The sequence below is a fragment of the Drosophila grimshawi genome, unplaced genomic scaffold (genome assembly GCF_018153295.1).
Source record: "Drosophila grimshawi isolate 15287-2541.00 unplaced genomic scaffold, ASM1815329v1 contig_1369, whole genome shotgun sequence".
NCBI lineage: Eukaryota > Metazoa > Arthropoda > Insecta > Diptera > Drosophilidae > Drosophila > Drosophila grimshawi.
Window position 1 is genome coordinate 1,999,520 of NW_025062891.1, and position 27,382 is coordinate 2,026,901.

The 27,382-nt window shown below is 34.4% G+C and overlaps 2 protein-coding genes across 2 annotated transcripts in view; one reads left to right on the top strand and one right to left on the bottom strand.

Annotated features, from left to right (window-relative positions):
* Positions 1 to 27,382, bottom strand: part of LOC6560010 (potassium voltage-gated channel subfamily H member 8) — a 70,732-nt gene that overhangs the window by 18,414 nt on the left and 24,936 nt on the right. The window contains exons 2-8 of the mRNA XM_043216446.1: positions 19,751 to 19,881; positions 14,526 to 14,636; positions 14,130 to 14,249; positions 10,903 to 11,040; positions 5,879 to 6,126; positions 4,812 to 5,040; positions 4,401 to 4,564 (exon numbers count right to left, since the gene is read on the bottom strand). Of these exons, the coding sequence (XP_043072381.1) occupies positions 4,401 to 4,564; positions 4,812 to 5,040; positions 5,879 to 6,126; positions 10,903 to 11,040; positions 14,130 to 14,249; positions 14,526 to 14,636; positions 19,751 to 19,826 (1,086 nt within the window). The 5' untranslated portion in view covers positions 19,827 to 19,881. The remainder of the gene's footprint in view (positions 1 to 4,400; positions 4,565 to 4,811; positions 5,041 to 5,878; positions 6,127 to 10,902; positions 11,041 to 14,129; positions 14,250 to 14,525; positions 14,637 to 19,750; positions 19,882 to 27,382) is intronic.
* Positions 25,442 to 26,087, top strand: LOC6560011. The gene is made up of 2 exons (XM_001987078.1): positions 25,442 to 25,513; positions 25,578 to 26,087. The coding sequence occupies exons 1-2, from the start codon at positions 25,442 to 25,444 to the stop codon at positions 26,085 to 26,087; spliced, it is 582 nt and encodes a 193-aa protein (XP_001987114.1).

The following is a 27,382-nucleotide window of genomic DNA, read 5'->3' on the forward strand; positions in this document are numbered from 1 at the left end:
ACAAAATCAAAAGGGCTGTCATCAAAAAGCCGAATTGCAAACATCAACCAGCTTCGCAGCAAGCAGGCAACCCAAAAGGGCAGACGGTTGACTAAATTGAAGGTTAACGGAGTTAACTTAACGCTGCCATTTAACCTTAAAGTTAGCAATTTATATATTTTTTTATGATTAAAAGTAAGTAAAAGTAAAAATAAAGTTAAGAAAGAGAGGACATTATCAGTAGCTGACAAGGCGTCATTTTAAAAGTGGACGCTGCTTGTGCCTGCTGTATAATTTGAAGAGGAGCAAAAACTGCGATCTAAGCATTTAGCTGGCAAGAAACCTGGCAGGAAATTCAATGGAGAGAAAAATGCGCGAGGCTGTCAAGCAGCCATGCGAAAGGCATTTAAAGCGAATACAAATAATCATTCCAAGCACATTCAAGATCTCAGCTAGAGTATACCCTAGGACAAGCTCAAGTATAACAAACGTGTCAACAATTGTATTTCGCCAAGCTTTCGTCGAAGAAATTGGGATTAATTGATTATCGGACTGTTTACCGTATATCTTATATTTATACATGATAACAAATATAAACAAAAATCTAAGAAATATACTGATTCCACTATAACCAACATTTATTACATACACATTCCCAACATTTCGACATGAGATTTACTGTGAGTGGCAAATTAGCGCTTTGTTTAAATAAAACAGCTTATTGGTCTTATTTGTTCTTGTCTTTGTGAAATGAAATGAATACTAAAATAATTAATTGAAAAATATAAAAGAGACTAACACGAATTTTTAGCAAACAACCCAATAAATAAGAAACAAATTTATAATTAAAAATGATTTTATTTCGATTTTGCTTTCAAAAATAAGTTCATTATTATTGTATTGTAAAATAAGCAATTACACTCCTGAATATATAATATTCAATATCAAAACCATAAAATACTAGGGGTGCATTTTTAACATTCGCAACATACTTTACGAATGTTGAGTGTACAGATTGTTGTATACTCATCATACTCTATACACTATAGAGATTCAATAATTTAAAAAATGTTGATAACGTAATCAGACTGTAATAAAATGTATAAAATATACGAATTACAAATACACACACAACTTTACCGTATCCAATTTACATATTGTTAAGTACAGGGTATACAAGAAATAATAATACACAAAGGCGGCAAAAACATGTCGAGGCGATGAAACTTTTAGATTGCCGGCATAATAACTGCTTTTGTTTCCTTCTATTTGTAAGACTTTTTGCTTTCAAATGCCACGTGGCTCTCTGTCTTCGTTTCTGTGTATTAGTGGGTGTGCGTGTGTATGTGTGTGTGTGTGTGTTTGTTTGTTTGTGTGTGCGTTGGTATTTGTGTAGCGTTGCCAGGCAAAATTGTAATTCATGTTGCAATTTACGCTGCGCTTACACTTTCGCTTTTACTGTGCTTTCCTTTTTATTTCTGTCAAGACTTGGCTGCCTTTTGCTAAAGTTGTGCGATGCCTTTTCGCATTTTGTCGTGGCAACAGCAACAGGAACAACTTGAAGTAAGTTTCCCCAAGTTGACAGTCATGGAAACTTCCGCTTCCGTTGGTCAGTCCGTTGCCAAGTTTTTGGGTCTCAAAGATAATTAAAACTTTTAAATCAACTGAATATGACATGTTTCTAATGCATTAGCTGAATATTGCAGCAATAGATATGTAAGCCACTTGAAACTGAAAAGACATAGCTGAAGAAGTGCCTCAAAAAATTTAAAAATACAACTTAAGAACTACAAAATAAGAAATTCGCTTTTGCCATTTGCCAAAAGACGCCAAATCAAAATATTAATTAAATGTTTTTTTTTTGTTTGTGCTACTTCAGAACTTTTAGCATTCAAAACCAGGGAATGGAAAGAAGAGTAAAAGTAAGAGAGAAAGAGAGAGAGAGAGAGAGAGAGAGAGAGAGAGAGAGAGATAGATAGAGAGAGAGAGAGAGAGAAAGAGGGAGACACCGCAATTTTTGCAATTAGAACACATTAAAGTTTAATAAAAATAAACTTTTGCTGGCGCCCCAAAAAAACACATAGCATTTAACAGCTTAAAACACGCAGCGATTTTTTGCCTTTTTGTTAGACCTTCGAATATTTTTGTGGGAAGCCACGTTTGTGTATACTCACTTATATAAATATAAATTTTTATGTATATATATACACAGACGGGCAAAGTTTTTCTTGTCCTTGGCAGGGATTTGCCTTTTAGGAGCAACAAGTCAAGACTTATATATACCTACACCATATTCAGACCAACTTAAACAACTCCATTAGCTAACTTTTTTTAAAGCCAGCTGAAAGCCGAATTTTTATCAAAAAAGTTTTACATCAGATATTTGACCTCAAGCAAGCCCAACAATATAGCGTGAGTACATCGGGCTGCGATGAGGCTATATATATATAATATTTCACTGCTGTCTGCTTAAGTCAACGAAGCAGCTAAAAATGTATTTGATTTGATTTGATTAAAATCACAGCTAAGCACTTTGTAGTCAAGATACCCAACAACAGATGAAACGGAACCAAAACTTTGATTGAGACCGCAATCAATATGAAAACCATGACAATGCATAAAATCAATGGAAAGTCAGCTCAAAAATTAGGCATCAAAAATGTCAACTTAAAACAAAACAACAAAGTCCTCCAAATGCTCATAATGGCCACCAAGAGCGCATTTCTTTTAATATTCGTTACTCAGTGAGTACCACAAAGGAAAAGGCGTACTTTATTTCTATGTATTTATAAATAGATATTATATTTATTTTATATATATTTTGAAGAGGGCTTAGGGAAGATGCTAGGCAAGTTGATATAACGAATTTCTTGAACTATAAGAATAGACCAAAAGTAGCAACTATACCAAATATATTTGTGATTAGTCAAAACCAAAAATGTTTCTGCAACTGCAATTAACGTCTTTGTGATAATAGGCTTTGATTACATAAGTTAAAGAACATTTCAGCCCAGCGGCTACCGACCACAAGGCTTTGTCCAGTGTGCATTGGCTGAGGACAGACAACACTTCAACTTAAGCTGACTTCGACAGCAAACTCAACAAGGAGCAGCAGAGCAGTCAAACGCCTAAAATGCCCCTGGATACAAACCATAGAACAAAGCACGATTCAATCATGGCCAATACCTGAAACCTTATTAGATACGGCAAGTCATAGCATACCTTTTGGGGCAAATTCATTTGACGCACCTTTCGAACAGAATAACGTGCTGATAGCACCGAATTTACCTACTTGGTGTAGATGTCGGCGAGGACATGATTCAATTCTTAATCCGCCAGCTGGTCGAGAGTGGAAATGCACTCAAAAGTATCACAATTGGCGTGCAAACAGAAAAGCTGCTTAAACGAATGAAGAACTAAGAAAAATATTTCAACTATACTCGGTGTTAATTTATCACTTTTATCTAATTAAATCCAGCAATCCGATTTTATTTGCAAAGCTGTTAGACACAACATTGAATTTAGTTAGCATTAAAATAAGTCAGCGAAACAAACACAAACTCTGAGGTGAAATATATGCATTATGCATGCTCTAAAATCGTTTTATGCAAATCCCCAAATGCTATTTACCACTCGAATTTCGGCTTAAATATTTAATGCCAATGCGGCAAACTGAATGAGTGGAATGAGTTTGCCGCAGCAGTTGTTTATGAGAGATAAAAGCAAAGTTCGCTGGTAATCCAAGTGCAATTGTGCATGAAGTTTATTCAGAGAGCTGGCGACAACTCAAGTTTGCGACATCAAATACATTTAAGATAATTTGATGTCTTGACATATCTATAAAACCAATTAGTATCTGTTTAGTCAGGCAAATGTGTATTGAGGCAATTAACTCAATCTGCAAGCCAATCCAATTAAGTGTCATCAAATTGTGCAACATGATCATATAATAATAATAATAATTGCCGATGTGAAGTCAGTGAGCGCATAAATTGTAAATTAACATGCAGGCATATACTTAATTAAGTCAATTAAAATGAAATAGAGTACAAAGCTGCAAGTAAATAAAACATTAAAGACTGAAGACTTTGCGAAAAGATACTCACTTAAAAATGCACAAGAATTTAATAAATCACTCTACAATTTTAATTACTCTCATCAGCAACACTTAAAATTTAAAAAACTGCCAGCAAAGACAGTTAGTGGCCGGATTATTCATCCCAAATGCAACAATCTCATATTTTTTCACTATTTTTTACGTCGCACAGAAACATGCCATTTCCCATGTCAGGAAATCCTCACAATCAGAGACACGTGTCAAGCAATTTCCAGTGATATGCAAATAGCGCATACATTTTTTCAAAGTGCAACAATTGAAATATTTGTAATGGTGTTGAAGCAATTTAAAGAGAATTACTCACCTCGCCGTCGTACAAATCGGAGGCATAGAGATGATCAAAGGGCAGGGCGGCCAATAAATCCAGGGCAAACCAGCCACGAAAATAATTTATGGCAATCTGTTTTGAATTGGATACGACCTCACCTTTGCGCGAGACAAAGGTTGTGCGAAAATTCAATAAAATATCTGCAATAAAAGACCAATATAGTAACAAAAAGAAAGTAAAACGTTAGTGAGACACAAGAGAATATAACTAAAATCCCATATTGAGCATTGAGCTAAATTCAATTCCCAGCCAAGCAGGCAAAACCGTTTGTCCCGCAAATGTAACAAAGCCTTAACTGGACAACTCAATGACCAAAACGGACAACAAATCATCATAATCATCATCATCATCATCTTCATCGTTATGGCATAGTATGTATGTACTTACCGACAATGAAGAGCGCCTCCACAATGACATCGGAGACCATGGTCTGACGATCCGCCTTGGCAAATGCGGCATTGTATGGGACCATCAATGCCACATAGAAGGTGGCGACCAGTATGACCCAATCCCATATGCCTTTGAATACGCCGTAATGGGGCAAAATCAAGCGTGACTTCTTTATCGATTGCGTTTTGTATTCGGGAAATGGTGCCTCAGTTGAATGCATAAAATTCTACAAAGTTCAAAAATAAATCAAGCAAGCGTAAACATCAAAAGTGAATTTTCAATTAAATACACCGCGTGAAAGGATTAAGTTAAATGCACGGATTGGCGCATTAGAATGTGAAAAACCTGCGGGTTAGCAAAAATGGTTAATTCAATTAATGGCACACCCAGTGCAAAGGCTAAGCACTAAAGTTGAGAGGGTGAAAATGCTTGTCTACTAAAGTTGAATAAAATATATAACAATTTTATAACCACACTATCTACTATACGCTAAAAATTCTCCAATTTATAAAAATACAATTTTTAATGCTTTCTAAATACTCCTTTACACAATATTATAAGATTTCAATGTCTCTTAAATTTTTTTCTTTAATTACACTCAATACTTCTGACCTTAAGAATTCCTGTAAATTCCTTAATCAGCTAAATCACTATTTTGAAACACTCCCTGACTTAATAATTAACAATTCCGATCTCTCTTAATTTATCTTAAAAAAAATACATTAATTTTTTTGATAGACAAACAATATTCCTCTGATCTCAAACATTTCTAATTTATTTCTGCATACTTTCTTTTCTTAGGAATACTAAATTTTGTTGCAACAAATATTTGTCTGTATTTTTTTAATCAAAGATGTATTTTTATATTATTAACATGCATAATACTATAGATCTAAGTGTGTATGTCTGGTCCTGACCAGCTTTACTTTAACTTTAAAGCAAAACACATTTAATTGAATTTGAGTAGGGATAACCCTTCATTTGTTTTTGTTGTGGTTTTTGTTAATATTGTTTGCTGATGTGGTTTTGGAATTGGGGTTGAGTGTACAGGCTGTCATACTCACATTGCCCAGCTTCAATTTGGTTTTGACACCGCCCTTCTCGGGCTTATAATGACCGGATAGCTGATATAGAACCGCACGACTGCGACGTCGTCCCATATTACAGCCGGCAGGTACATCCAAATTGTTGCCTTCACCAATATCCGCGTCGCTGCCATCGCCAGGCGGCGGTCCGCCCAGGCCGGGCAGGCCGCCCAATCCCAGCATGCCGGCATTGGAGCCGGCACGGAATCTAGCGCCCAGGAGTGCAGCTGTAAGGGCAAAAACTTACAGATTCGCAACACAACAATTTCAATTGATGCAGCACACAAGCGTCGACAATTATATTATGATAATTTTATTTGGATTGTGGATATTTGGATAATTTGGGTATTATTTTGGTATTATTTTGACGTTATTTATTTTATTATTATTATTATTATTGTGTCGGTTTAATTACAATGATGATGCCGGTTAGAGTAAGAAAAAAGAGCACAAAGATAGAAAATATACAGAAATTGTACAAATACAATTTGAATAAAATATCTGTTTATATTTTTAGTATATGTTTTTCGTTTAGTCAATATTGTTTTTAAACATTATTTAGCAATAAGTAACTATGGAGCGCATGGCCAAAAATATTTCAATTACGTTTGATGCTAAAGTTAAACAAATTTAGTCTTAATGCGACACAAAGTACAAGTTGTTAATGTTTCTTCTCTTTGTTAACCTTTTTTTTGTTGTTTACCTTCACTTAACTAACATTTGTAGTTGCATAACTTTCATTTCTACTCAACGAGGAATGATTTGATTTTGCCAGCGGCATTTAGCGTGACAAAAATATGTACATTTATTTACACAACACAGCACAAGTGAATGCATTTCAAACAGACTATCAAAAAACAACAAATAAAATAACACAGCTTAAGTTAAAATAGAAAAATTGAAAAAATATTCTTTCAGCTTGCATTCGTAGAAATATTTTCATTCGCATAAAGTAAAACAAATGTTTACCAAAAAGATCAAGTCACAAGACACAAATGGAAAATAATTCAAAAATAAATATAACAAGTCACAGGCCACCAGGCGGATGATAAATCGACGGGGGGCTATCCACACCAAAGACACCGAAGATGCCTGCAAATTTGTTGGTATGTTATCAAGTCTGGCATGCACTGTAATCGACCACCAGGATGAAAGTAAACCGCAATCTCAACACACACACACACACACACACACAAAGCACCGAGGCACAACCTCAAACAGTCTCATTAAATTTAAGTTAATTTTATTTTTCTCGACTAACTCAAAGCCAGCGCGTGTTGCTATAAATTTGAATTAGCTTGATTGTGAAAAATTAGACCCAAAAATAAAACCAAATAACACAAAATGAATAACATAAATTGGGGGACAAAGCAGCATACTAATTATAAGAATTTAATTTCTGATGTTGTAATAAAGTGTAAAAATTGGCTTCGTTATCCATCCAATTTAAGGGCTATAAAGTGTGTAACGCATTTGATATGTTCAGCCAGTTTGCTATGTAAATGAAACTTGAGATGTAAACGCAAATTTGGTAGCAAATAAAACATTTTTTTAAAACTGTACGCATTGGATTACTTGTTTATATATGTTGTATAAAGCTGACATAGAAACGTTATCATAGAAATTATGTTTTATTTGATTTTGACAAATTTATTACTGCAAAATAATTAGTAAGTGTATTAAAATGCAATCACGGAAATAAAACACTGCTCTTTCAAGGGTCTGAAACAAGCGTAACGAATTTGATTTCAATTTTGAGCCCAAGCCCGAAACCCATCGCTGTCATATCAAAATGCCAATTAAGTTAAGCTGACAGGGACCTCAATGATCCGGGCCGTGGGCCCAGCAACATTTTGGTGGTGTTTCCAACTCTCCAATTCGAACAGCACGTAAATTATGCCCGACGCATACACAAAACATCAATTGACATCAAATTGAAGAAAAAAGAAACGTCGAAGGAACTGCTAAATATGCGCGATTCATTCAAGTGTGGAGAATGTTGAGAAAAGTGTCGCACATGCCGCACATGCCGCACAGGCAACAAATTGTTAAGAGTACGGGCCGCATTCCTGACACGCCTAATGATGTGTAAAATAACGGTCGTTTTAAGTGCCGCTGCCGTTCACAACTCACATAAATGTCGACCGAATGATAATTCAATTGCCTTCAAATCTCAACCATCAAATTGTTGTAACATTTTAAAATTATCTGACTAATTGCTGGGCCTGGCCCAAATCCTAGTTAATATGGCGATGACATTTTGACAAATCCCAATTTTTGCCACTGATGTCGATTGTCATTCAATGAGCCAGCCAATCACTGGTATTTGCCAAAAATATCAAGGCTTATGCCAAAATGAAGATTATATTCTGACAATATTATAAAGATAAAGTGGCCCACAAATATTTACAGTCGATATTTGTTGTAAACTTGCTATAAAAGAAGTAACAAAATGTTAGACTGTCTGAAGAACTTGAAAATAAATTTGATTAAAAATGTGCCATTCATTTGTGGTTGGTGGTTAGCGAGGCTTGGAAAATTTAAGCTCGAAAACTGAAATTGTTGTGTATCGAAAAACTTATTTATAGAAAGCGTAAATTATATGGGAGTACACCTTTTATTATGCAGACAATGATGCACTTTTCTCAGCTTTGCACTACACAATGGCATTAAAAAAATTATTTTTAATGCTATTTTAACAAATTTGAAAGTAGATTGAAGAAGATAGTCATTTGTCACAACACTGATAAAAAGTTAAGCTCATGAGAAGGAATGTCATGCCAAAATTATAATACCTTTCAAATTAAATTATATGAATCTTAAATTAGTAATTTTTAATCATAATATAAATAACAAAAAGATACTGAATGAATTATTGGTACTCATATAAAAAAAAATTAGATACATTTCTTCTTTATTTTTAGAAAAATCAAACTTGGAATGAGGAAAAGAAAAAGCATTGTTTTAGGAAACAATTTCACAATTAAACAAGTGGCAAACTATAAATAAAAGTTTACAACTTAGATGCGACAGGCCGCACAAAGCTGTCAACCACAATTGGGTTTTGGGTTGCTTTAGAACATAAGCTGTCAGACGGACAGCAAGTTCTGTGGCAATGCATGCGGTGTGCAACAGTTTGTGCAACAACTGAACGAATTATGTTGCTATTAAAACAATTGTTAATACTATTTAACAGAAAGACAGTGCATGGCAACAGCATTATATGATTAACTCATACGGAAAACTGGGGAAAAGTGATTCCGACAACTGCTGTTGTTTGTGAGATGCTCATAATTTGCGAGGACTCGGGACTTTGCATAGCTGCAAATCCACAAAAACCACACAAGACTGGCAAGTCAAGAGCAGTGACAACACAGTGACAGTGACACAGTGCTGAATAATGATGGTAATAAAACTGCAAATGAAACCTGCCACAAAATGCCAGAGTGCAAGCAGCCATCAAGCTTAACAATGCTGCCACACAACCCGACCAACAATTCCAAAAACTGAACTCAGTCTACTCGACTAATCCGCATTAGTTGAATGCGCAATGACCTACGCGAATTATTTCACTCGAGGCGCACCAGCCAAACAATTCCCGTGTCATTCTCTTTAGACAATTGTGTGGGAGCATCCATTTGGAGTTGTCTCCCCTCACATCAATATTTAAGCATACAATTCATTTTCTTTTGTTCCAACGTTTCTCTGTCCTCTGGGGAATTAAGCAGACATTTTGTACTAACTTATTCACCATTCACAGTTGTAAGCATATCAAATTCGGAATCCAATTCGCTAAATGCTAACTAAAATTGTTTTCCGACTGTATTTAGTATCTTAAGATTGTGGGTCTAATTGGTAGTCTCTTAAACAGAAAACATTTTAAGCAATTTCAATTAAATTAAAATTCCATTTAAATCGCCTTGAAACGTATTCAAAATTGCCTTCAGTTCACATTTGAAATTTCATTTCCATTAAAGTAAAGTCTAAATACACAAAATCCAGTAAAGCTTTCATTCGAACTAGTTGAATATAAATAGGAAAATAAGTAAAATGCAGTTGAACTGAAATTGATTTAGAGCTGCACACAAATTTTATTTAAATTAAAAGAACACAAAATAAAAGTTATTTTGCTGATAACCGAAGATTGCATACCCTCTCCTTCACATTGAAATTTCATTACAAAAACAATAAATAAATAAATAGGCAGGTGTTTAAAAATTAGTTTTTAGTTGTTATATCTTGCAAAGTAAACAAGTTTTTTATGTTTGCCTTCATATATATCATCAATATATCAAAGCTCTAAACAAGGCTAAATTAATTGAAACTAAAATCCATTTCATGTGAGAAAATATAAATAAAAATAAATAAAACACAATTTGACACAACGCATAAAAATCGCACAGGCAAATATTTAAAAAAATAAAACTTAGCTTGTGATATATTTATTTTCAAATGCAAGAACTCAAAAAGCTATTGATAAATTTACCCCAGGTTAACCAAAAAGTCTTCATACCCAAAAATGCTACACAGTTGACAAGATGATAAAGCAAAAATAAAAATAAAATACAAATTTAAGCAAATTCGTGCACAACTCTGGAAAACAGAGTAGCCGCTGACATATACACAAAATATATACAAATTGTACCTTTCCAAGACGTTTGGCTAATCTTTTAAAAACTTTTGCACATCTGCTTTTTAAACTTACGGATTATTTAAGTCTTATGGCTTGGCTGTGGGTGTGATTGTGGTTGTGGTTGTGCCTGTGTGTGTGTGTGTGTGTGTGTTTGTGTGTGTTTATTCATAATTCTCTGTGCATTAATTGTGTCTGTGTTAATTGTTAATGATTGCTTGTAACTTTGTGCGCGAAAGTGCATTAATTTATGTGAATTCGCTGTTTTATCTGCTGTCATGGCCAGACCATGTGCAATTTATGACTTACACTTTTAGTTTCTATTTTTTTTATTTACTTTTTTATATTTCGCTAACTCTTTTTGTCTACTTACCGCTATCACATTCCTCGTTCACATTCATCTCCAGCATTTTAGTGTGCGTGATGTCCTTGTGCGAGGCCAGGAACAAAACCACATCCCGCTTCTCATTCTTAATGGGCACAATATCAAAAAGACACCAAAAAGGAGCACCTGTGCAGAGAAAGAAAATAAGCATTTATTTCGAGCTTATCAAATTAATCACGTCCAAAAAAATAGGAGTATTAACCAAACTTATATAAAAACAGAAATACTTTTTTAAAGTTGTATACGTTGACTAATATTATCGCTTAAAATATTAAAAGAAAAAATAGCCTCGAAATCTAGAAAATCGATAAAAATTAAAATCGCTCTGAAATCTATAAAAATCTTCAGCTTTTTAGAAATAATTTCTAAATATATGGAAATAAAATCCTTACAATCAGAAATACATAACTTAATAAGAGCAAATCTTTCTAAAAAATATAAATTAAACCAATCGTTTTTGAAATTCAGAAAACTCGACTTAGACTTCAGCTTTGAAAAATTATAAGCTTTTTCTAATTAATATAAGTTTTATAAACTATCGAAAATGTATATGCGAAATCTTAAAATACTAATTTTTAATAACAATGTAACTAAAAGCTAATGGAAACGTTCAGTGTACACCCTGGAAATTATACATATTTTTCTAAATTAAGAAACGAAAAACCCTTTCAGAATACTAAAGTGAATTGCCGTCGATGCTAGTTTTCAAACTACATGTATATTTTTTCCGAGTGCAACTAAGTAGTGAATACGACTTGTTAATTTGGTGATTGATCATTTCCAATTCAGTTCATTTTGTGGTGCAAATCGATTTAATTTGTGCTTACATAGCTGTGGTCTTTTCGTCGCGTGCTGCAAAGTCAAATGCAAATTTAGTAAGCAGCCAGTTGTGATTGCCTCGGTGCCCTGTGAGGCACTCGTAGCTAATTAGCGCTTAATGGTATGCAAAAAATAATTGCATGCCAACTCAATTAGACCACAATAGAACCACCATTTTAATTATCAGAGTTAATTGTAAATATCGCTCGAGGTGCTTAGGCCATAAACTAATGCATAATTATTAGTAAGAATTCAGCAAACCCATCCAACCTGTCTATAGTGAGTTAAAAGTTTTAAGCACAGTGCTAATTAGAAAACTTATAGACGAGCTAATAGCCTAGACAAAAAGACATAATATCCATTCAACCACTTGAAGATAGGTCGTTCTGGCTGCTGTTTAATCGTGACCGCATTTAAGCACAGCAAAATATATAAAAATACATAATGCGATACGAACGTGCGAAAATAATGCGAACAAATTTATTTCTTTATTGTGTTGTGCGGCAGAAACAGGATCTGCACAGCTGCTCCTGTGAGACTGCGACAGGCCACAGGAAACTAGTTCAAGGCAGGGCTCCTAACTCAATAAAAGCCATCTGATGCGAGCCACGCACCGCAAAATTGATGCGGCATCGGTGTTGGAAACAGCAGCATCAGCAACAGCAGCAGAAACAGAAACAGCAACAGCATCGTCAACCAGTGTCTTAAATTAAAAGTCAATACGAATGGTTAAGGCTTCAAAAGAGTGCCGGTGGCAAGACTCTGGTGGAACCACTGGTGGTTAACCAGCTGGCAAACGACAAACTTTTTGTGCAACCTACGCACGTGGACGTGTGCCACAATTGACTTACAGCTTTTCACTTATTGCTCTTGTTGTTGTTGATGTTGTTCTTTTCGGTAAGCAATTGTGATAATCCCTTACAGCTGGTTGTGAAAACTTAACACAATTTTCTCTCATGTGGTGAACCACAGCTTTAAAGTTTTACCCCATAAAACACAGACCCACTCAGCTTACAAGCCAATGACACCAGCTGAAAACTGATGGCTTCCACAAAGTTTGTAGTTGGCACATAATTATTTATACAATGTATGCTTAAGCATTATTTTTAGTATTTCGATGGCTTTAATAAAAGCATTTTAAGGTGAATTGCGATTTTGCGTAGCTTCTTTATTTAAGGCAGTCAGAAACTTGGCGCACTTCGTTTTATAGCCTGATTCCATTCTTAACATTTCTTCCATTCTTGCATGTCTACAGTATGTAAAGGATGTTGACCTTGTCATTTTCCCATAAGGCACAACATTCTGTATGATCAACATTCGTAAAGTATTTTGTGAATGTAAGAAATTCGCCCCGAGTACTTTGTTCTTTTCTCGATGTTTTTTCGACTTTTGTATTGATTTTATAAAACGAAAAAAGAATAGAAAATAAAGTTAAACGTCTGCTTAAAAATACAACTGTAATTTAATTAATTTAGTTTAATTTAATGATGACTTAAACATGTGTTTTGCTGACTTCAGGTCAAGCATCTCTGACCCTATGAAGTGCATATTTTGTTGATCAGGATTAACAACCATGTACATATTTCGTTGATCAGACCGAGTCGGATGTGAATATCTATGTAAAAGCGAATCTTGAAGGAATTCAAAATATAACCAAGTATATAAAAACAAACCATTTGACCTAAATTATAAAAAGAGGACACCAAAAAATAAGTAATTTAATATTGACAGCAAAATGGAAATGAAATCCATTTTCATTTCTTGTGTTGTTTGCTGAAAAATGGTTGTAGTCTGTCTTATGTTTAAATTAATTGTTTTATTACTCATAAACACAAACAATAAGCACTTTAATATTGACAGCAAAATGGAAATGAAATCCTTTTCCTTTTTTACATTGGTTTACATTTCTTGTGTTGTTTGCTGAAAAGTGGTTTTGGTCTGTCTTATATTTAATTTAATTGTTTTTTGTTACTCATTTGCAAAGGCAAATAAAAAAAGGCCGATCAGCTAACGGAAACTCATATTGGAATAGCGAAATGTTGAATGTGAGAAGAGTTGGGCATAGTGGAATCAGACTATTATATTTAAATGTTATGTTATGCTTTTATTTGCATCGCTTCCTGCATAAATTAAAATCGACAAGTATCTTAAGAATACTATGTTAATTTTGTGTGTGGTCAGCTTTTGCAGCTGTGCCACAATTTCCCCCACTGTGTCAGCTGATGCCGCAAACAACGTGGCGTGTAATTTCCTCTTTGTCGAGCACAAATTACCCCAAATGCCAAATGAAGTTGAAAAAAAAAAAAAACGTTTTTAATTAAAAATGAAAACAATTTACAACACAATTTGCCACGCAATTCAAGGTCTTTTGTTTTTTGCTTTTTTTGTTGCCTTACCTTCCTTTTTGTAGAAAATAACTTCCAATTTTAGTTCCATCTTATTTGAAAGACTTTTCTCAATTTGCTGCTTGTGCTCCTCTTTTGTATCCGGCCCGTAAAGGAAATGACATGAGCAGCCTGTTTTGGGTTTGTTGTTGTTGTTTTTATTTGTTGTTTATTGTAGTGTTCATTCATTTTTGCATTTTTGTTTGTCATCATCGATGTTGTTGTTATTGTTGTTGTTGTTGTGCGATGTTGCGCGTTGTCGTTGGCAAACAATTGAACAAAATGTACAAATACAGTAAAATGAGTATTGAAGTCTTGAGCTGTTTGTTCCGTCAACTTGTCCGTCTTTCCTTTTATCCGTCTGCCCCTCGGCCCCGCCTCTGCTCCGCCTCTGTTCTGTCGACTTACCCTTTTGCATAATTTGCGCGCGTGAATATCCTGTCAAGTCCACGAACCCATCCGAGCAATAAACAATTGGATTGCCATTTGCCTGCGCATTGCCGAGCACAAAGTTCGAGTCTGTGAAGTAAAATGAATGATGGAGCATTTATTTTGTTTTGGGTAGATAGCATAACATATAGTTTTTGTTCCCTTTGTGAAGGACATCCTGCTGCTTTCATTGTCCGACCTAAGGCCTCATACAATTTGCTCTTTGACTTTAAGCTATGCCCCTACATTTGTATACATGATTGGCGGAATGACTATCAATGGCAATCAGTGGCATTAACAAGTAAATGATCAATAAGACGGTATTTTGGTAGATTTGTGGAATATCGTGGGTCAAGGCTACAAGTTCAGTTTTCGTGTTCGTAACAACAAATTCAAATTCATATTAAAACCTCCACAAAAATAACTAATGATGATGTGACGCGCCAAATATTGAACAAATGTGGAAATTGTTTCCAGATTATTTTATTTTTGGTTTATTCCCAGCTGAAAGACAGATTTATTCATTTTTTTACTAAATCAATTCATCAATTTTTAAATTTTGTCAGATTTAATTTAAAATCATATTCAAAACACAAAAACAAAGGATTTTCTATTTCAATTTCATAAATAGATTAAAAAATATTTATATGAATAAGGAATAAGGATTAAAAATTCATAGCAGCACACAAAATTATTGAAATGTTTGTGAATTTCTATGCAATTTTCAATACACTTAATTAAACTGTGTTATGTGCTATATTGTGGAATGAATTTTATAGCTGGTCTGCAGCCAACGATCTATTATTTTAACAAATAAAAGATTTCAACAAACAACAAAAATGTAATTAAATTGCAGCACGGCTCGCTTCTCTGTGCTTCTCGTTTCTGTGTTGAGAATAAACTGAAATTAAATTCTTGCTACTGTCTGCAACAATTCATCAAAAATTGACTGCCTCCCGTGAGAAGTTCCTCTGCAATCGTAAACACAAGCACAAAAAGTGACGGGATGGAAATGCGAATACATGAAAATCATTTCACTGTTTTTATCTGCACTTCCAAATAAACTCGAGTAATAAAGTTAAAAAAAATATGAAAAATCATAAATTCTTTACTGCCAATTAATGGATCCGTACTGATTGCTGTTAAGAAATATGTATTTTTTTTAAATTTATTACGATTCCACTATATTATTCAGCCCAACATTTTTACTAGTTATAAATAAATTAATGGTAAAAAAACACGCCGATTTTGATTACAGTCAAAGCTGATTAAAGGGATTTCAAAAGCCTTCATTACGAGTGAATCAACTCGAGTATTATACGCAAATCCCCTTAAAAGCCTGTGTCTATCTATTGACAAGACCATAAATAAAAGCGAACATACAATTTGTACTTGTAAAAAGGCTGCATTGAGTGGCTATGAATAGACAGAATATCAATTTGCACTCAATGAAAGATTGCCAGCTGCAACCCACACATAAAGTTGTAAATGAATGATGGAATCAATAAACCAAATATAACGAACAGCAAATTTTATGAAAACATATAAAAAAAAAAAGTTTATTAATCATTTAGTGTATGTATTTGATGCCATTAGAAAGTTAAGTGACCTTAAAAGCCAGTTTAGTCTGCCAATTGCTGCTGGGCACATTCTTCTCATATTAAATACTTGACTGAGCAGCATACTGTACATACTCTCTGAGGTGCTGACTAGGCAAAAATTCTACAGATATTTATGTGTATAGGTATATGTATACGTATGTGTATATGTAAATGTATGTGAATATGTATGTACAGACACATAACATGCATATATGTCACTTGCACACAGCTTGTCAACGCGCATTAAACTTGTGCACAACAACAATTATACGCCATGTGCGCCCAGCAGACAAATCACTTACAGGCTGTGCCATCCAAAAATTATTGCCTGTCGTCTATTTATTTGGTAATATGTACTACAATCTGTTGGCATTACTTAAGACCATTAAAGTCACACTGAAATGCAGTAATTAATATGGAAAGACTACAGTAAGAACAAAAGAGATTTATAGAGATATTGGCAAAGAGCAAGATAAACCAACCATCTCTAAGAGATAGTCAGAGAAAGAAGCGCAAGAAAGGAAAACAGAAAAAAAATCAGGAATAGATAGCAGTGAAAGCGACTTAGCAAAATAAAGACAGAGACAAAAGAGTCAGAGGAAGAGAAAGATGAAAAGGAAATACTTATCTATTTATTTAGAAATGAGTATTGTTCGCTTGTTTATCATAAACATTAAACTGCCCTGTTATGCTGATATAAATTACAGAGTATATTAAAAGTCAATGCATTACTTGCATAACAAAAAATCGCGCTGAAATTTAAAAACCGACGTAAAATGTATATCGATCTGAAAACTAGAAAGTTTTTCTGGTTTTAAGAAATTATTATAATTTAATTAATATGAATTTATAAACTACCCAAATTGTGTGCAAATGTAAAATCTTAAAATACTAATGCTTAATATTAAGAATTCAGTGTACTCATATAAAAACAGCCTGTAATCTCACAAATTTGTATATTCTATAGCGAAATGTACCCTTGAATTAGGGAAAGAAAACACCTGGTTTTTTTTTAACAATTGCTTAATAAAAAGGTAAGCTGTCCCTGCCAAATGAATAGCGTTCTATAAATTTCGGGTTGATTTTTCTTAAAAAGATTGATAATTTTTAATTTATAAAGGAATTTTTTATTTTATTTTTTGTCAAAAGCAAAAAGCTGGCCTAAAATAGACATTTTATTAAAATTTGTCAAGCCTTTGTTACAATCAGATAACAAGTGAGGTCTCAATGTGCTTGTTACATCAAATTTCAAAGTTACAGGTAAAGTAACCAATATTAGCCATAGAGACCATTAATCACTTTGCTAGCCCCCTCGAAGGGTGAAATGTTGCAGAGTGAATCACTTGACAAAGAAAAGATACAGGTAGCCATGAGAAATGTCAAAGGGTTGCATGTCCATTTAGCTTATTAGCATTTTTGAATTGTCAGCTAATGAAATTCGCATTGTTTAAAGCTGAAAAGTTGAACAGTTAACAGTTTTATTTGTGCATTCATGAAGAATTGAAAAGGTTTTGACAAATGGAAATCATTTTATGAGTTTCCTTGTGCCTGAGAATCCATTGTGTATTCCGTTGCCTGGCAACAGGACACAATGCAAACCCAAACATTAACGTAAATCTGCAGTTTTAACTTGCCAGTGCAGATTTCTATGGGTACACTCATTGTCCTTGTCATTGTCCTACGCCTCCGCTCCTGCCGATATGCGGTGCGTTGTTCGCGTGCCAACGCCCAAAACTCAAAGGGCCGATTTCCCTTTATATGCATGCACCCGCATTTCCTGTGACATTTTTTATGAGTTGCCCAAATGCCGCTTGGGCGGGCTTATGCATACATAGCGTTATGTCCCATTAAAGCACAGTGCCGTCTCAATAAAACTCCCATAAATAATACATTGCAAATTATGTAACGCTGAAGGACTAAGTAAATATCGTAAGTATCATTTAACTTTTCCATTTTATGCTTGCCCATTTCCGCAACGTGGCATTTCCCTGCCCATAAAATATTAATCAGTTCAACGAGCTGAGTCGTCCCTCTATGCACATATGTATTTAAATCCTGTTAAATCATTTTACATTTTATTTCCTTGTCGTATTGTATGTTAAATTTAGAATTTTTGTTTCCTATGCAATTTTTTTCACGGATTGCACGTATAATAGTACTGAAAAGCAGCTTTCGTTTGCCCAAATGTAAGCATGCAAAATGTGATGCGTTTGAGGAGGTGATTCATTTAACTTGTTCATTTTATGGTTTTAAGAAGTCCAGTTTGTAGAAGACAAATGATAACGATTAAGAATCAATAATAAAATACATATTTTTGCAAACGAAATTAGAAACTATGAATTTTTCTGTATCCAAACACTTTCTTGACATAATGTATATAAAATATATATAAATATTTTTTCGCAGCTTGCCAATGTTACTCCTCAAACTATTATTAACGCGTGTACGAAAACTGTTCTAATAATAGAACTTTCTGAAGGGTTTTCTCATTTCACAGACAAGTTTATTTGTGATTTCATAAATAAAAAAACGTCTTTATTATGCGATTAGCAATAATATGGCCTATTTAGACTTGATTAACACCTTCTTTAATAAAAAACATAAAAGACGGAATACTCTGTGGGCTTTTTCTCAGTTTTCTTTTCATGATTGCCACAAGTCTTCGGAATCTCATTGTTCATGGATATAATCCCCATTGTCGGCAATCCTCTTCACTTCTGCCATAAGAGGATTTTTGTTAGATAGATTCAAAGCAAATTCGGAGAAGGATTGTAAGAGATTAGTTGCAAAATTTGATAAATGCGCCAGCAATTAATAAGAACTGGACATGGTTTACTTTATGGCACATGCTTACCAGAACAGCCAATTCCTTGTGAACATGTATTGATGTTTGTAAGAAAACAATGTGAAGCCTTTGTTGACACCTTCGCAACTGTGAAAACATATGCTGCAGTCTAAACAGAGACAGAACTGAGCACAGAGGCAGTGAATATCTATCACTTTAAGTAATCTATCATATAGATAACTATCATTAGATAACAATGACAATGACGATGACAGTTTCCATGGGATGCATTGCAGCACAAGTTGTGGAACATTTTCACCTAATAAATGGAGCTGTACGTGAAAAGAAACACATGTGTGTCTTACAAAATGCTCTTATGGCACAAATATGAAAGCTAGCTGACAGTGGGGAAAATGTCCTTGAACAATATTATTATTACTGTAATTTCTTGCTTGTTTGATAAGTGTTCACTGAACTCAACCCTGATTTCTACACAAAAATGCACAAATTTAATTTAATTTATGTCAGAGTCATAGCCACAAAGGGGCAATATAATTAAAATAATTGCAAGTAAATTAGCGCCGAGTAAGCTTCTTATTTTCCTAATTTGTATATACATATATATAAAGGGGTGTAGCCAGCCAGGCGAGTCCGAATTTCGTTAAATTGCCGAGTTGTAATGTTGTGTATAAATTTTAATCCAAACCACATTTATTTTTTGTAAAGTAAAGATGCGGTGGAACAAATGTCCACCTGCCTCCTCCTACTTTTGCCCTTGTTTATATAAATGTTTGTGTATAATATATCTTTTGACTTACGCGTGCCATCGAACCGTGTGGCAATTGTGTCCAGGAATGTGTTCTGGGGCGCGAGCAGCCCCTTGCGGGCTGGCATAGGAATGGTGGCGGCCGGTGGCGCCTAAAGAAGCGCTTCTTCAGGTTGGACAAAACTGCAAGAAGACACAAATGAGAAACACTTAATTAAATGAACAAGCTAATTGTGCTGTTACGACTCTGTGGTAGAATTAACAAGTGCAATTATTTTATTTTTGATATAATACGGCTCTTTGTTCAGGACACATTTATTTGTAGCTTAGCAGATATTCAACAGGCTCACACAGACTCTCACAATGGACTCTGTCCTGGATTTATTCAATTTTTAATTGTCTTCTAGTTTTCTCAGAATTAAATCCACACCCATTTTGCAAAACTTTGTGGTTAAACAATGGAGTTCATTTTATCATCGAGCAACGATGAACAACACTTTTAATTTGCAATTAAGTTAATTTATTGCAACAGACAACAAGTCATTAATATTATAAAAGCAGTGTGAAATTTAATGCAACAGCGACAGTATTATAATGAAATATGAAAAAGTGTCACGTCTTATTTTCTATACCCTACGCAGCTATGCACCAAATTCGATTTATATCTATTTAATCTTGTCGTATTTTCCTGCTACTCTTTTTTATACCAAGCAGAGATAATCTTGATATTGCTCAAAGTTTGGCTTAGATTCATAGTAAATAAATTTTATTTAATGGCTATTCAAGCAGCTACTATCCTCCTGTTATTCTCCCCACACAAATCTCGCATTTTGTTGTCAGGATACTCGAAATTATTTGAAGCATTACAGCTGCTGTAAATACCCTCAATACCCAGAAGTACAGGCAGAACTGAAAGCTGAAATGGAAAAGCACTAAGCCAACATCGAGATGTATATATTGCTGACGTTTTTAATATTACTTTCCTTCTTTTTTTTTGCAACACCCACAGATAGCAGGAGCAGCGTTAACCACTCAGGTGCTGCTTCTGGTAAATTCTCAGAGACTCCCGAAGGCAACAGCAGGAGGCAACAGTCACCGAACAGCCGCAAAAGCACTGACAGCTGTTGCGACTGGGAACATTGTTAATATATACATTTTTTTTTATTATTTTTATTAGTAAATTCCGCTAACCAGCGATAAGAACGGATGCGTGTGTATGTGTGTGAGCGAGGGTTAACCAAATGTTTCGATTCTTATCAGTCAACATTGACATTTGATGCAAACCCCAAAGTGGCAATTGATTAGACTTTATGGTTATGAACAAATGACACTCACTGTAAATAACGATACATTTTGTAAGGGAGATTGAATATCAATGAAGTAAACAGTGATAAGAAAACTGTAATATATTATATGAACCTCAACATTTTTCCAAACTTAAGAATTTAACATTTATACGTCAATTCTGTCTTAGTCATTGAAATATTAAGAACACTGACCGCAACTATTATTTTGTATTTTATTATTATTTATTTAATATAAAAGTTGACCTGTGCCATTAGTTTCCAAACCATTAAGTATATAATTATCATATGTTGACTAAAAGTGAAAAAATTAATTTATAAAACTAAAAATAAAGGTCGACAAATTAACAAAAATTGGCTTAAACATTCTTGTCAAGCACCATAACATTTTTTTAAATTTATTTATTGATTCTCGTGATGTGTATCTCAGATTAGCTGTTCAGAAAGTTCAATTTAAGACTGCTAGTTGAAGTTAATGTCATTGGATCACAACACGCCCACTTTTCCGAAATTCAGTCAACTGATATGTGCTGAGACATGTGGCATGTGTGTTTGGCACCGATAACAGACGCTGCCAGGCAGAGCGCCAATAACGCCTATCGTAACCAGCCTTACCAGGTAGTCAGATTCCATTTGACGCACTCAGGTGCAAATTGTGCACACAACTTGCAACATATAATTAGATTCCAAATGTAATTTTTAATTAATATGCCGACTAAAATTTCCTGTACTCCATTGCCAACAAACCGCCACTCTCATCCTTAAAAGGAAATATTTTGCATTATGTTTAACCACAAAATGTTCATAGCCAACACATTCGCTGTGTGCTTTGGTCAGAGGTCCACGTGCAGAATAGCACTAGCATATGGTTACATGATTCTGGTTTACCCAGACACCCACTCACACACAGACACACAGACACACACAGGCAAACATACACATACTTTAACTGACAGCAAGTCTACGCTGCGTTGGCAGTGTGTGCAATTTCCGTTTCCGCATTATTCCACCTGATTAGACTGATGATATGAGCACTCTCAGGCACCTGCTGCTCATGTTTATGTTCAAAGGTTTGCTGTGGCAGTGTTACATTCAGTCTATTGCAGGAGTGCAATAAGAGGAAATTGCAAATCTGAATATATAATGATAATCAATACATAGATCAAAAACTTTAATTTATCTCAAATTTAATCAAACAAATTTGATTTGCAATAAATAAACTCAAAACATTTATCAAAACTAAGATTAAATTAATAAAAAAATAAAAAATAAATAGAGTATACCTTGGAATAATATCTAAAAATAATAATAGAAAGAAAAAATTAAGTCTTATCTTACAGTCAGTATTAAATAATATATAATATTATATAATTTAAAAAATAAAAATAATTTATTTTTTCGAAACACGAAAATTAAGTTCAACGCATTACATTTTATTCTAAAGTTATAAATTTGAATTATTTGTTAAATAAAATGGATTTCGGTAAAAATAAAGCCCCAAATATCACAGCGCATCATAAGAAATTCAATATTTAACATTACATCAGCATTACTCAAGAAAAGTTTTTGGAAAACAAGCAAATACTTCACGTAATGCGAACTCCTCGGCTTATTGACTTTATACTTGGAATCCGACAAGTGAAGAATTTGCTTAGCTGAAGTGCCTCTTTGAAGTAAATTAATTTCATAAAATTCAAATAGATTATGGAAATAAATATACACTCATTGCTGAACCAATGGCAGCTGCATAGAATAAATTTGCTTTCACCTAAAAGTAAAAAACAAATTAAACAAACACATACACGCAAAGTGAACAACCGGCACCTAAAAGGCCCTTGTAAAGCGAAAACGCTTCTGGCATTTTTAATTCCAATATATTTATATACAGATATGTGCAGAAGGCAACTGGTCGTGCGGCACGTGCAACATAAAAAGCGGCACAGAAATGCGGTAATACATTTCGCATTTTTTTGCGGCTGAAACTTCACACACTTGGCTGGCCGCAAAATTCAACAAAAGAACAGAAGAATCTGCTTTGATGGTATCGATCAAGCAATACCCTTTTAAATATGATCCTCTCTCAGCATTAACGTTCAGCACATATGTATTCAATTATTATCATTTATTATAAGGATCAACCTTCGTCAAATATGTATTTATTTATTATGAAAAACTGAGCAATCTCACCCGTTGTGATACATTTTATTAACTACTGGAAATATGACTTACACCGAAAGAGAACAGCTTGTAGTGTTCGACATATTTAAAGCAAATATTATCGATCGAAAGACCTTGGCGTCAAATACATTAGAATAGTATCGATTATCTAAATCCGCTGGTAAATAAATGCATATATGAGAAATTGAATATGTAACCATAATACGCTCTGATGTGGTAAGCGTAAGCGTATTATGCAACTAAATTGGCATGACCTTTATTTTATTTTATTACCGCAGCTTGCCTGCCACTTGCACGGTTGTTCTCAGAGATTTGCTCTCTGCAAATGGCAGGGCTACAAGGAATCGTCCTTTTTTGCCGCTTCGTCGGACCTGTATAATTTCATTTATGATTTTATTGCTATTAACGAGCACTGCAAATTGAATATACATATCCGATTCCCAAGGAAGAGCTTTCTTAGTTTACATATTGTGGCACATACATACACAGCTTGAAAGAACAACGCCGTAGCACAAGGATACGAAGCGAACAGTGCACAATTTGCATTCGTTCATGTTGGTAAAGTTGAACGGGGTAAAATCTAGTAATTAAGGTTAAACCTGGACACAACTCATGTTAGTAAAGTAGAACAAAAATTATCCGCTGGTTCACGAAACTTTTGTTTAATGGAGAATATGCGAACTGGAAAATTTCTGCCCAAGGGGTCGAACAGATGCTCGGCATCATCGGAACGCACCTCAGTTGGTCTGCAGCTGGTTTTAAAATTATATTATTTCAACTGTTGCACAGCAATTAACAGAATACCGGTAGAAGAAACTTTAAATCCATGTAACCAAAAGCTACTTTTAAAACAAACTTGTTTTCTTCTTTTTTTTTAAATCACGGGAACTATGCCAAGTGTTATTTCCTAGAGAAAATATATGATGTAACAAGTAAGAATACTGTAGTCGAGTGAGCTGGACTACGATATGCCCTGAACCCAGCTGTTAAATACAATAAATATAATAGTTTTATTGCAAATTTAAAAAGTAAGAATGCTGAAATACCCCGAGCCCAGCTGTTAAATATATGTAACGAGTAGTTACAGTGGGATTACAGTGCTGTTGGGTGGCAACGCTGGTTAACAGATCTAACAGCGGCATAAGCATTAATGTAAGGAAGGAAGAACAGCAAAACGAGAGAATCGAGTTCGTGATGCGCAGCGAGGAAATAAGTAGTTTTTACAGTCGAAAATTAGGTAGTAAATCCAATATTTATATATCACTGTAATATACTTAAATCTATTATATTAATAATAAACAGGGCAAAATCCTACATATATAATAGCTTAATAGGCAGGCACAGGTACTGAAGAGGAAATAAGAACCAAGGCAGCGCATAAATTTATTCACAAGCCCAAACTATATACATACAAACATACATACATACACGAAATCGTAACGGGTAACGGGACTATGCAGAATACACACAAACATATTTACGCTCGCGTCGATTATCCATCCCTTTCTCAGACCTGTATCGATAGTGGAGAATCGGTGGCAGTTATCGATCAAACGATGCATGCTACTGAAATCATACTAATTACGATTTAATTGTTATAATTATTTCATCTCGCAATAATAATAATCGTTATTTTTTGCAAGCCATTAGAGTGTAATTATGATTAACAACATGCTTTTATTATTATGTATAAAAAATTATATGGCAACTGAAAATGTTGATTGATTAAAGCAATTATTCGGTAATTTCCTTAAGCTTAATCTGCTTAAATAAAATCAAACAAATATAAATATGCGTGTAAGCTTAACCTGCTTAAATAAAAACATTAATATATATACATATATACTGTGGATATTAAAAGGTAATTGGACGCCAAATATTAGATACCCTTAAAAATGCTCAACTTCTTGGTATAACAATCAAATATATGATAATTAAATGAAAATTAAAAAACAAATATATATATCTGTCTGTAGCTTACCATTAAATAAACATACTTTTGTAATTTTTTTTTTTAATTTGTTACAGTAAAACAATTCTCAGGTCATCTACAATAGTCTATTTGTTATACCCATTCAACCTTAACCATATTATGTGTAAAGTGTATTTGTGTTATTGCTGGCAAATAATATTTATATTTAATTGCACATTAGTCAAACGTCAGTGGCTGGCATTATTTGCAGATTTTGATTAACGAGTGAATTAACAATTCAATTGCTTTTGTTTTGCTTAATGCGTTTAGTTTCAAACATAGCTCCGAAATGTACGCAACGCCGTTGGCAATTTCTGTCGTCATCTTATGGCATCTACTGGCTCATCAGGCTACGGCCAAGGTGCGTATACGTTATGTGTGTGTATATGACGTGAATAGGGATTAACTTGAATATACGAGTACAGAATGACCTTGAGCTGCAGTTCGTGAACTTTACATGCACTCGAGGCAGCCATCCAAATGCGAATCTCTTGGCAAGCGTCAACTGTGGCCTCAGCAAGAATCCGAAACGACGCACGTTGAATATGGAATTTGTGTTGGTGAAACCGCTGGATGTGTACGATTTCGACATAGTCATTGTCCTGCCACGCCGCACTCAGAAGTTTGTCGTGCTCAATGTGACCACTGATGGCTGCCAGTTGCTCTCCAATAAGAATCAAGTAACCCTCTTGCGCATCATACGCGAGATACTTGACCGTTACAGCAATTTTCCCAAGCATTGCCCCTTAAAGCAAGACAAAGCCTACAATATGCGCGGCTTTCGTCTGGATCTGAGTCTGATACCAGCTGTCACGATAGAAACGCCAGTTTACGTAGAATTCAGCTATATCAGCAAGCAAGTGGTTCTCTTCACAGGCTACATTGCGGCCAGTGTGCAACAAATCAGTGACAAGAAAAATAAGAAGGGTGCCTAAATAATAATTCCACAAAAATATAAATATGTAAAATAAAATACATTCATAAATAAAGCTCCAATTCAAGAGAACGAATAATAAACAAAAATCAATTTCAATAATATTCGGTATTTAAAAACAATGATTATCAAATTTCATCATAATCCATTACGAAAAATTTCAACAAACAACACATTATTTATATTTATTGCCAAATTTGTAATTAGTAATCTGTGTGCTGTTATGGATCAATAAAACCACAGACTAGTCGATATAGCCATATCCGTCTGACCGTCTGCTTGTGGGATCTCAGAGACTATAAACGATAGAGACTTCAAATTTGGAATATAAGTTCTCGTATACCGATAATTTCAGTTCGGGCTTGTGAATTAAAACTCTCCTTTGCATTCTTAATTTAATCGATATTTTCAACTGGTTTATTATTAATGAAATATTAAATATGGTTTTTATTTTCGAACTCAAATCTGCAGAAAAAACTAGGTTGTATGTAATGACTTCAAATTCTTCGCGAAAAATTGTTTTAAACCCTGCGAGGCATTTGAAAACTTTATTCCTTTCTAGAAGTGCTTTAAGGTTTGCAGAACTGCACAAGCTCAAAATGAAGAAACATGCTTCAACAAGCAGGCTTAACGGAAATATTTATTTGAGAAAATTCATAAAAATAAAAAAAATATGGTAAAGTGGAGTGCATCACGAAATATAGCCATATATCATGATTATATATGATCTTATAATTTACTGATTTTCATGGCAATTGCCTAATCGAATTCTTTGCAATTTGCTAAGATCTCAGAGCAGATGGGCAGACAGCTGAGATTGTGAAAGCATTTTAAGCTTATTAGCAGGACTATAATATCAACTGATTATATTTGGCTTGCTTGACAAACTGGCAAGTGCGGTAAGACTCAGAAATATGATTACTCTTTCCACAAGTCTATTTTTGGCAGTACTCAATTTTCTTACACTTTAATATCCCTTTTGACGTCTTTTTTGATGGGTACAAAATGCTGACAGTCGCACAGAAACGAACATATGGCCCTGAAGTTAATATTACAGAAAAATCAGCCAGCTGTCTGGCGCTGACAATGCGAACACCGTTGCCACACCTGATGTTGCAGCACTTAGACACGCTTCGACTGTCCCTCTCACTCTTGCCCCATTTTTGTTGCTATTGTCGCTGTCTCTATCTCTGTCACTCTTTCATTCTGCGGCAATTTGTAACAAGGCATTCAACAAATGTTGTTCAATTACCTTTGTACACACACACGCACGCAATGGCACACATTGTTGCAATC

What these genes read in the sequence shown, in the direction of transcription:
- LOC6560011 (XM_001987078.1), top strand. Translation starts at nt 25,442, where the DNA reads ATGTACGCAACGCCGTTGGCAATTTCTGTCGTCATCTTATGGCATCTA. An exon ending in CTCATCAGGCTACGGCCAAG is followed by an intron (nt 25,514 to 25,577) that starts GTGCGTATACGT and finishes ATACGAGTACAG; the next exon opens with AATGACCTTGAGCTGCAGTT.